This window comes from Triturus cristatus, chromosome 2_2 (genome assembly GCF_964204655.1).
Source record: "Triturus cristatus chromosome 2_2, aTriCri1.1, whole genome shotgun sequence".
NCBI classification, from domain to species: Eukaryota; Metazoa; Chordata; class Amphibia; order Caudata; family Salamandridae; genus Triturus; species Triturus cristatus.
Genome location: NC_140582.1, coordinates 86,131,625 through 86,143,631, shown reverse-complemented (window position 1 = coordinate 86,143,631; position 12,007 = coordinate 86,131,625). Strand labels below are relative to the sequence as shown.

The following is a 12,007-nucleotide window of genomic DNA, read 5'->3' as shown; positions in this document are numbered from 1 at the left end:
ATTTAAAGTAGCTGGTTCCTTGCAATCATTGATTATGCACTCAGAAATTTCAATGAAGGGCAATCATGCGAGCTGATTCCATTAGATAAGAGAAACTTTTGATATTATAATAAACCATATCCTCATAAAACACTCAATAATAGGATGGGCGTATTCTTCAAATCCCACTTGCTGGACATATTCCAATGTGTCAAAATTGGAAAATCGTTTAAATAAACAATCATAGTATTCCAGTTCCACAGTATTATTGACTCAACACACAAATTAAACAAACACATATATTGCTTCTAACTTCTTTATTGGTCTACATATGTCAAGTCGTATGATGGACACATTGTAATGGTCATGCCTTAAGGGACCTTAAGTCTTCCTTCTTGTGATGTGGTCATAAATCACTACTTGGGTGTAGAGGTCAGTTTGGATGGGTGTTCGAGTTGTATTGTCCCCTGGTAAAACCTGAAAACAGAAATGCATCCATATTTATTACCAAAGAATAGACTGTAGAGATAGTTTTTAGCTTTATAAAAAATCACAATGCAGAATAATCATGTTTTTATTCTTTTCAAAACACTTTAGTGACAAATACAGTAGTAGGCTGCTAAGTGGAGGACAGCAAATAGATAACCGAACCATTGCAAAAAAAGACAAAAATCATATTTTTAATACGCCACGTTGCTGCTGATAGTATATTTATATGTCATTTTATAAAAACCTGTTCTATGGAGTTCATTCTGAGTCCAATGATAAACATGATTGGAGTGCTAAAACCGTGTGTGCCAGAAACGGCATTAGACATTCTTTAGAAAAACAGCACACCCATTGATTTTACACATTCACTGTTAGAAATAGGGGTCTCTAGTTGACAGGATGTTACCCTGTCCAAGTAGGGACCCTTCTTCCTAGTCAATATAAGGGGGATATACTATGGAAATAACTCCCGCTCACCCCCTTGGTACGAGCAGTCAGGCTTATCTCAGAGGCAGTGTGTAAAGCATTTGCACATAACCAACAGCAATACAGTGAAAACACTACAAAAGGACACCACACCAGTTTTAGAAAAATATCCAACATTTTATCTGTGCAAACAAGACCAAAACGATAAAAATCCACAATACAGTTCTCAAAAATCTTGAAAATCGAGAATAGACTTAAAATACAGTTCCTTGAAGTTGATAGCTCCGTCCTGGGCTATAACGATGTCGTGAACAACATATCTAAACAGTTCTGGCTGACCACTGCGTCACGGGCAAGCTACGGTGTTGGAAAGACCCGCAAAACAGTAACTTTAGAAATGCTCCGTAGAGCTGGCGTCGGCAGGTGTCGATCCCAGAGGTCGGTGCCGAAGTCGTTGGACCCTCGAAATTACACGTGTTGCAGATCGAACTCCTCGTGGCTGAAGTCGGGAGTGCCGGCATAGGCAGGAGTTGGGTCTGCGTTGCGAAGTGCAGGTGTGCGGCGTGTGGAGCCCTCAGGTTGAGGTGGAGGCAGCGGCTCAGTGACGGTCGGCAAGTGCCGTCTATGAGACCAGGGCTGCGGTGCGAAGTGATGCGGTGCTCGTCGCGGTGCTGGCAGGTCATGGTGCAAGCAGCGTCGGCGTTGCTGCTGAAGAACTGTTGTAGACTGAGGAACTGTAGTCGATAGTGCTGGCATCCGTAGGCCAAGGCTGCATGGCGGGATGAGGGTGGTGCATTGTGTGACTCACGAACGGTGCCCTCGAACCACGGTGCAATCAGTGGCGTTGATGTTGGTGTGGAGGGGTGTTGTCGGGATACCAGGGCGGCATCGTGAAGCGAGGCGGTGCAAAGTGCGGTGCCTACGGGTCGCGATGAAAGCAGTGGTGGCGGCAAATGGCATTGTAGATGAGACCAGGGTTGCGGTGCGCAGTGTGGTGGTCCCATCTGCGGTGTCTTCATGACATGGAGCCAGCAGCAGCGTCATTGACGGTGTTGAGTTGCTTTCTCTTCTGTTGCAGCACCAAACACAATCACCAGTGCTGACAGTATATGAAGTTGAAGTGTTGGCTGTTTCTGAGACTTCTTGAACAAGGGGCAAGCTCTACCTCAAGCCCTTGGAGAAACTCACACAAAGAAGTTGCAGAAGGTTCAGACCAGTCATTTCACTGCCCAAAACAGAAGCAGTCACTCCAGGCCAACACAGCAAAGCACATAGCAAAGTGGTAGTTCCTCCTCACAGCTTCTCCAGCTCTTCTTCTTGGCAGTCTTCTTGGTCTAAAAGAATTCTAAAATCCTAGGGTCTGGGCCCCAATATTTATACCACATTTCGAATTGTTCGCTTGTGGCAGAGAGTGTCTGTGCTCAGTCCAAACCAGTTCTGTCCTTTCTGGCCCAGCTTCCTAGCAGGAGGTGGAGATGGCATTGTCCAATGCAGACCAGGCCTATTCAGGTGCAAGGAAATCTTCTCCCACTACTCTAAATGCAACCCAGTCAGCCCAGCTCTGATTCATCCAAGAAAGGCAGCACACACCTTGACCCCCGAGTGGCTGTCTGAAGAGAATGCATATCTCCAGCCCCTGTCACTCCAAAGCCAGACAGCCAATCCACAACCCAGCAGAGGCACACAGGATGGCTAAGCAAGAAAATACCCACTTCTAAAAGTGGTATTTTTCAAACACATAATATAAAAATCATCTTTACTAAAAGATGCATTTTTATATTCTGAGTTCAGGCATACTAAATCCATCTTTCTATCTTGTCCCCATGAGAAGTTATACTTGTAAGATGTTGTAAAGTATTCCCCATTCTATCCCATGGGGCAGATAGCCTTTCAATAGTGAAAAATGAATTACACTGTATTTCACTATTAGGACATGTTACACACACCAGTACATATCCTAACTTTCACGTGAACTTCACCCTGCCCATAGGGGTAGTTTGGGTCTACCTTAGGGGTGACTTATATGTAATAAAAGGGAAGGTAAGGCCCTGGCAACTGGGTGCACTTGCCATGTCAACATGGCTGCATAAACTACACGCAGACACTGCAGTGGCAGGTCTCAGCTACCTTTACAGGGCTACTTCTGTGGGTGGCACAATCAGTGTTGCAGGCCCACTAGTAGCATTTGATTTACAAGCCCTGGCACTATCAGCACACTTTACTAGGGACTTGCCAGTAAATCAAACATGCCAATCATAGAAACACCAATCCATAACATAAATTACAGTAGGTGCACTTGTTCTTCAACAGTGAACAGCAGTGAGAAAGTGTGCAGGGTCACTAAACCAGCAAAAACATAGCAAAAAACAGGAGGTCAGAAAGCAAAAAGACCGGGGATACACGCTAGAAGGTGCAAGGTTTAACAAAGAAAACTTTGCGAAATATGAAAAGGGGAACCTACTAGAAAATAGGTAAAACATTCGTAATCAGTGCACTAAAATCTTATTTTGTATGTGCGTTATGCCTCATTCAGAGAAGGAAAACATGTAATAGGGGGTAATATTATAAACAGTAAATACTACATCCTGTATCTCTGAGTGTAGCACTACCTACCAAAAAAACAGGACTCATAATAAGACCTTAATTCTTCCAACCCCAGTCATTAATACAGTAAGTTGACCAGCAGCTATCTCACTAGAGCAAAGCTCCTGCTGTACTTACTGTAAAAAGACCAGGGGCTGTGTTACAGAGAGTGCCCAGGGGTGCAAGGGGCATGTGTGCCCACTTTGTGCCCCCCGGAGCATTTTAGTAATAAAGGAGGGACCGCAGATGCTTGTGCGGCCCCTTCTGTAATACAGATAGCTCTGTTTCACATGTTGCGCAAAGGATATCGTTATCGAGCATTCCCTAATTTGTATGGGGCCCCATGCGAATGAGAGAATCACTTTGCCTCTTCGCCCTAGTCGAATTATGGACATGGATGCAGAAGCAAAGACGCAACAAAAAGGTGACACACTCTCAGTTTGCCTTCCAAAGGTAGTCTTCAGACATCCCCTTGCCAGCAGCTGCAGTCACTCACTGCACCAGCCTGCAAGGGGATCTCTGTCCCTCTTGAAAGTGCAAGGGTTTGCTGACTGCACTGTGAAACACGAAGCAGCTTTGAAGCAGCTCCTTCATATTTCCATTGAATACGATGCCCCGAAGGCAGCAAGAGTTCACAACTGCCCTGGGGGCAGCGCATTCACAGTAATACGGCGCACTTTCCCTGTTCGTGCATGGTGCACCTATTTAAAGGTGCGCCGTTTAACAAACAGGGAAAGTGTGGAATTGATGTAATATGGCCCCTGGGCATTAACAGCAATCTCCAGGATCTTTCAATGCATTTCTCTAAAAAAACGCGTACTAGTCTTTTGTTGGGTTATCATAATATTGTAAGATTGTGATTCCTTTAAAAACAAAGCTGTTCTCTCTTCTAATTACTTTATTCAAATATATTAAAGAGCAACCCGTATTTCCATCAGATAATATGTAACACTTAATGTACGTTTTTGCAGTGCTAGCTGCAAGGCGCAGTCTGTGGTTCACAAAACTTGGTGAAGTCGAACAACTGTTGAAATTGGGTGAAGCCAGTCACATCTTTAAATAAAGAAAAAAGAAGCAAATAAAACAAGAGTTCCATAGCTTTTTACAAATGCTTATGGTCACTAGGGGCTGTATTGCACATAATGTCGCGGGGTCACAACGGGCATGTGCGCCCTCTTTTTGCACCCCCAATGCACTATTAATACAGAAGGGGCCACAGACGCTTGTGTTGCCACTTCTCTAATACTGATCACGCTGACACACATGTAGTATCAGTACTATTCTAAGGGGCATTCCCTCCTTTGTATGGGGCATGACTCCATGCAAATGAGGTAGTCACTTTGCCTCTGTGCCCTGTTACCCACCAGGGCACATAGGTAAATATGCCCTTAGGAGGCGCACTTACAGTGCACCACAAACAGGTGGTAAATATGTCAGTGTGCCCCTTGAGGGCAGCTTTTTGGAGGGGGGAAAGCAAGTCCCATGGACCTCCCAGACATCCTCTGTTAGGCGGGTGCAGTCACTCACTGCCCTCCAATGCAGGGGAATCTTTAACCCCTCTTTAAAGTGAAACATAGAGCAGCTTTGAAACTGTTGCTCTTCATTTCACTGAATGTGTTGCCCCCAGTGCAGCGAAAGTATGCAGATCCCCTGAGGGCAGCATATTCATCATAATAGGACACACTGAACCAGTTTGCAACAATTGCACAAGCTTAAAGGTGCACCGTGGCGGAAACAAGGACAGTGCACCAGTATATAACCCGGGCCGAAGTAGAGTGCCTGTGGGATGACAGGTTCAATGTCTTATGGGCATTACAGACGCAATCTAGCCTCAAATCACTGCAGGAGGTCGAAGAAATAATACATTTTTTGAAACTTATTGAAACAACAAATTCCAATTATAACTAGGGCTCCCGGTTTTATGGTATTTTTATTTTTTTACATTTCCATCAGTATTTATCCATATTTATTTTTTGTTACTTTTATCTGTATTTATCCATATTTATTTTGGGTTTTGTGATAAAAAATGATGCGGAAACTGGTATATTTCCACATTTATTTCTAGATATATATGAACTCATGCTTGAATACCTTCCAGGTTTCAGTGTTACGAACATCCGAAGAATATAAATCAATGCGCCTTATGTGTTCAAATGTGCAAATTCCAGTATCACATTTGTGCATATCTACTGCTCTTAAAGCCTCTCAACTAAAATCCCTTTCTTTTTAAACCCCTACCTATCAATCCACACATCTATTGGCCTGGTAATTATAGCAGAGAGTATTTAGTATCACTGAAAGCAACCCAATTTCCGTTTTTATCCATATTTAAAAATAAATACAGGCAAGGAGACAAATTATTTTCTGTCTGTATTTATCTGTAAAAATCAGTAAAAACGGAAAACAGGGAGCCTTAATTATAACCCTGATCAGTATGAAAGGTGGCAAAAAGTATGGCCTGTATTTCCAAAATATTCTCTAATGATGAGTACATTCAGGAGGTTAAAGCATCTGAAAATAGATCTGAAGTATGCATTGAAGTATGGGGATGTACTGTTGCAGGGCCAGATTTCAAGCTTTTCACTGCTGAAGCAGCACTTTTGCACTGCTGGGGAACTGTGCAGTAAACATTGCATTGATCAATCAGTGTAAAAACACATTTGCACTGCATGTGTAAGGATGACGTCTGCACCAGCTAAAATAACATTTTGCAGTGATTGGCTACAGCAAATGTGGTTACAAATGCAAAAACAACACAGGCACAACATCTCCCAGTCCCTGGTTCAAAGTTTTGAGTTCAGCAACACATTTGTGAGTGCGTTAAACCCTGAAATTGTTGGGAACAAAATACTAATCTGTTTCTTAGTCTACATAAGAAGTGAAACCAGGCTGAATTATGGAAAGTTAAAACAGTAAACTACTAGTAGAACGAAATCCTTGAGTTAAATCATCTAATGTAAGAAGTACTTTCACCACTGACTCTGCTTATTGCTTGGGAAGAAATGTTACAAAGTAGTGATAAGCTGTCTGCCTGTGTGTTTTATATACACTTACAACTGTATTAGGCTCAGTGGTGTAGGAAAGGGGGTGCGGTGGGTGCGGGCCGCCCCGGGTGTCATCACTGAGAGGGGTGACAAAATGGCAAAAATATGTTTAAAACACATATTTTTGCCATTTTGTCAAGCCGCGGGTGACAAGAAATTTTCGGCACCGACCGGGTACCACCTGACCTTGCTACGCCACTGATTAGGCTCATCTGCTAAGTTTCATGCAGGTGTTTCATATTTTCCAACTTGTAAACAAGTTGCACATTACACAATATTTACGTTGCTTTCATGTTTTGAATGTTCTAAATAACAATCAATCGTGATGCTTTATTCTGTCATTTATTTAAACAAAGTAAACAAAAATGAGCAAATATGTCAAGCATGTTATCAAGCCTTGCGTTGGGACTGAAAAGTCCTGTGCATGGTAAGAGATGTGCACCCATGCCCCGAGTGCCCAACTGTACTGTTGTCTGGGTCCCTAATGCTGATTTTTTATCAAAAGTGAACACAGGTCATGACTAGCTGCATGACATAGGACGGTCTCATGGACCAGGAGGGGCACCTAAAGTGCTGCCCTCATAGAGGACTGCACTCACCAGGAGTTCAGCAACACCAGCGCATTGGTGGCAGTGTACCATGTAGTGATAAGTAGTAGTGAACTGGTTATTTTTATCCTGCGTCACTGGACTGAGGCCGGCAGGCTCATTCACCTGTTCAAAAGTTCTACTACTGTGAGCTAAACTCACCCCTGGCCTACATAAAGTAGATGTGGAAAAACATCCATGATGCAAACGTGTGCTGGGTGTATGTGTGCTCTTAAGATGTACAATACAAAGGGGTGAAGTGGTACAGTGCGCACATGGTAAATGTGTGTATGCTGGCAATGTTTGTTTTTAATAACACACTCTGGCATAACACAGAAAGGATGCAGTTCTGAACAATGTTTTCCCCAACTGATTGTCTTTGATGCATGTAGTTGTGCGTTTGGTGGCATAACACAAGACAATAACAGTGCTGTGTATTAAATGTGCAGTGGATGTACACTGGGTGCAAGGGTGCTTGCAATGATACATCACATGGAGGACCTTGGGTTCCATTTTTGGAAGCCCAGACCTGCCTGGTAAAAACATGAGGAGTGGAGGAATCCCCAGACAGATTTTTGTATTGCTGAATTCCTGTAATCTGGGAGGGGCATGCACTGTTAGATGGGAGAGCCAGACTCTCTCTGTGCATTTCAAAGGGCTCTTTGGTTCAATGATGAATCACAAGGAAGAGGCCTGGACACAGGTTGGGAAGAGAGACATGGGGCTTATAAGAGAATCATAAAGAGTAGGGCTGGGGGTCCAGGAATAACCTTTTGATGCACATATCACTGTGGCTGACATCCAGTGTGAACTCTGGTCACTCCAACCCATGAATCGTGTTGTGGGATAATCAATTTTGGAGTCCTGTCTGCTGTGACAGACATCCTTCAGGAGGAAGAAGAAAGGGGAAAGATGTCCATTTCAAAGAAGAAGAACCCCAACATAAAACTTCAAAGGCTCAGACACTAAATTGCATGTTGTGCCTGGAAAAGGACTATAAATAAGGGAGTTTGATACCCCAAACTTTGTCATCTGCCGGCAGCCAGGCAGGCTGTGTGAGAAGTGGAAGCTCTACAAGACTTCTGCCTCTGACCAGGACTGGGAGCCCAGGCCCGCCAGTCTCTCTGCTGGGTGAGGGGACATCACCCAGGGAAACCAAGACCACCTGACCTGAAGCCTGGAAGACCAGTGCCTGCCTGCTCACCAAGATTAGTGTGGCCTGTGACGAAGAAGAGAGTATTGGAAGAAGCGAGGTCCAGGGGAGACCTATCATCAGGACTACCTGTGTGAGGTATGTGGAAGCCACTATTGCACGGACCAGGCTGTAGCCCCTGTGCTGGATTGTTTTGGTGACCGCCATGTAACAGGTGGAGCTGCCCTGGACTGAGCCAAGGAGTGTGATGTGAGGAACCTGCTCTCACATCAGTCGGGCCATAGCCCTTGTACTGGATTGCTTTGGCGACCCCTGTGTGCCAGGAGGTACTAGCGTAGTCTGAGCTGAGGAGTGAGGATTGTGTAGAGGGTGCCAGGCCTGCATGACCTTCTGGTGGGGGAGCCCATGTTTCAGAATGGGGCCTACCATGAACGTCAATGACAGGTCAGTGTGACTGGACATGTGAGTGTCATGGTGGTGAACGCGTATGCAAGTAGGAGTCGCCGGAGATGCTGAGGCCAACGGTTTGGGCCATCGCTATTGACTGAGAAACTGCTGCTGTGGCCAAGGCGGGTCCAGCCCGCATTCTGGTAACTGTACCAAAGGAGGCCCATGAACCAAAGGACACGACCAGAGCCCAGTCAGAGCAACAAGACTACCCCCCTCAACCCCACCCCAAAGAGAAGAGTGACATACTGCGCGATTGTTAAATTGGGGTGTGAAGAACCTGCTCTTGCATCAATCTGCCTGTAGCCCATGTGCTGGATTGTTTTGGCAACCCCAGTGTGCCAGGAGGGGCCATCATGGTCTGAGCCGAGGATCGATGATTGAGTGGAGGGCGCCACGCCTCCACAACCTCCTGGTGGGTGGCCCCATGCGCCAGAGGGGAGAGCCACCGGGAACATCAACGCCAGGTCAGTGTGACTGGACTCGTGAGTGCTGTGGTGGCATTCCTGTATGCCAGGAGAAGCCACTGGAGACGCTAAGGACAAGAGTTCTGGCCCTACCCGGAACTGAAAAACCGCTGCTGTGACCAAGGGGGATCCAGCCTTCATTCTGTGAGCTGCACCGAAGGAGGCCCAAGAATCAAAGGACACCACCAGAGCTCCATCAGAGTAAGGAGACCTCCCCGCAGAGGAAAGAGTAACTTAATATGCAATTGCCGAATCAGGAGCAATCCTGCTCGCTAGAACTAGCCTGCAGTATCGCTCAAAGGAGAGAGCCTACGCCTGGCAGGTGTTGCCGCTCCGGGGCAGGACTTCACAGTGCCGATAAAAGGTTCCATACTGCCAGAGTGGGTAAGCCATGAACTGGGCTTTCGGGGCCCCGGGGGACACATTACCATTGGTGCTGCAACCCCATAGACTCTAATGACTGAACTTGCGAAAGAAGTCAGAGTACGGCCTTATAGTTTATATTCCCTGGTTGTGGTCATTAGTGAAAGGGGAATAGCATTGCAACTACTAGAGCCCGATCTCAAGGGGGATTGTGTAATTGCTTCTAAATGCCATGTACCTTTGCAGGTGTAGCACTAAAATTAAAATACTTTATTTTAAATAAAAACAAGTACTCGACTGAGACTGATTTATCGTTCACGCTGCTTGCATGTTGAGTTTTGGTTCATGTTCACTGATCTGTATCTGCGCTTCCCCCCGAAACAGCCTTGAATGCTAGTTCTACTCTACCCAACTAAGAGTGAGGTGCAGGAGGGGTGCTTGGCCCAGAGGAGCAGGATCCATGATAGGGTGGGCCCTCAGAATGAGGTTCTGACACGTTGAAATGAGAATGAGTCAACAAAGTGATCAAGAAGAATTCTTAAGATATGTTTATAAAATAATATCACAGCCTTTCTAGTTCCACCTCAATCAAGGTTTTAGATCAACCATCCCTTATGGAAGTTCTTATAGGATCATGATTGATTCTTTTTCTCGTCTGGATTGACCCTCCAGATATTTGCCAATAGCAGTGAAAGACTTTCCCTCATGATGTAGTCACCTGAGGTAGAGATAGACTTGGACAAGATATCTTTCGGTGTGCCAACTCACTTCTCAGTTTCTAGCATGAAAAAAAATATTTACCAACTCTTACTTATGTTCAGGATGTGTTCTAGATTTCAGCTTTCACACATGTTCATAATCATCAACATTCTCTACAGTTCCCCAAGTCCTAACATTACCACCATTGAACACCATTCAGATCTTAACATAAAACCTCTCTGTAAGATAAATTACATACATTGATAGGTAACTCCAACAGGTGTTGCACAATGCTGACAATCTAAATATTGACCAGCAATATTTTATTGACTGCAGAATATTGACGCACAATATCGCCACGGTAAGTAAAAAGTACATCTACACTATTGTGCAAGTCGGTTTCTTTCAGTCTAGATTGTTTGAGGGTGACATTTTTTGACTAGATGTTTTGACATATAACTCTAAAATATACACTAGCAGTGTCAATGAAGGATTTATGTACTCAGCATCATGTGAAGCAACTGTGGGATAGCCCAATACACTCAAATAGGAATACTCTTGATCACTGCCTTCTAGTCAAAGAACCGTACAGTTTTACTCTTCTTACCACATAATCACTTTATTCTGGCCAAACTCTATCTAAACCTTCATGAACAACCACCACAAAGGAGTAAAATGCTGTCTCATAATAATAAGTAAATAGAAAACTGCAAACTTTCTCTTCATTCGACTTAAACAAGGAAAACACAATTACCAGTCAAAGAAACAAAATACTTCTTCAACAAAATGGCTACACCTCTTCTGCACAAGCAAAAAGCCATGTTATTTTCATAATTAGCCCCAAAAAAGAAGAGCAGTAAAAGACTTGAAAAAAGAAGGAACTGGCACTCAAGCAATCATGGTATAGAATCTATAAAAACTGTAAGAAAGTAACTTCTCATCTTTTGTTGATGCCCCAATGCTGTGAAATTACAACCAAGCCTGGCCCTACATGGTAAGATACCTTTCATCATATTAGCCTATCCTCGGATTGCAGACTATACTTGGTATTTTTGTGATTAGTAGTAGCAGAACAGAGAAATAACAATAGCACAAATGAGCTTTGCCATGGCACTTGGTGAGTTCAAGAGACATCTTCTCCTATGATCGGTAGGCGCAGGGACATCTTAAGGATTTTGAGGGCCCTGGGCCAAACGTATTTTGGGGGTCCTTTTTTGGAACAGCTTTGAATTTATGATCCAATTTCAGCTCTTTTATGCCCTCTTTGGCCAGGTCACTGGCAGTGCACAGGCACACTCGTCCATATTATAAATGCGTTTACATCTAATATTCATGAATAGTGAGGTGTGTTTTCAATATTGTAACCCAGCAGCAGCTCACTAATATTACTGCAAGTAATCTCAGTGACCCCCTCCCATTTCTCATACATCATGTCCTATTTTGATCTAAAAATAACTCTTTTACGGATGATGCATGAAACATAAACACAACATGCCTCTGCAAAATGTCTGTAATAGTCTCTCACACATCACCCACATTAAAATAAATTAAAGGAAATTGTATTTTTAAAATCTGTTTAAGAATTACTCAAGGTCATCAAGGCAAGACTCTGCAGAACATAGATGGCTGTGTCAGGGGGCCCCCTGAAAGCCTGGGGCCCTGGGCCAGAGCTCACTTTGCCCATGCATTAAAACGTCTCTGAGTAGGAAAGCAACATCACGCTTGACCTCATGTCTGGCTAGTGAAGTGGCTCAGAGTAATGGAATTGAT

At 44.2% G+C, this 12,007-nt stretch overlaps 1 protein-coding gene across 1 annotated transcript in view; it reads right to left on the bottom strand.

Moving 5' to 3' along the window:
* Positions 1–281: 281 nt before the first annotated feature.
* Positions 282–12,007, bottom strand: part of CFAP299 (cilia and flagella associated protein 299) — a 1,600,143-nt gene continuing 1,588,417 nt past the window's right edge. Inside the window, exon 6 of the mRNA XM_085643208.1 lies at positions 282–456. Within this exon, the coding sequence (XP_085499334.1) occupies positions 361–456 (96 nt within the window). The 3' untranslated portion in view covers positions 282–360. The remainder of the gene's footprint in view (positions 457–12,007) is intronic.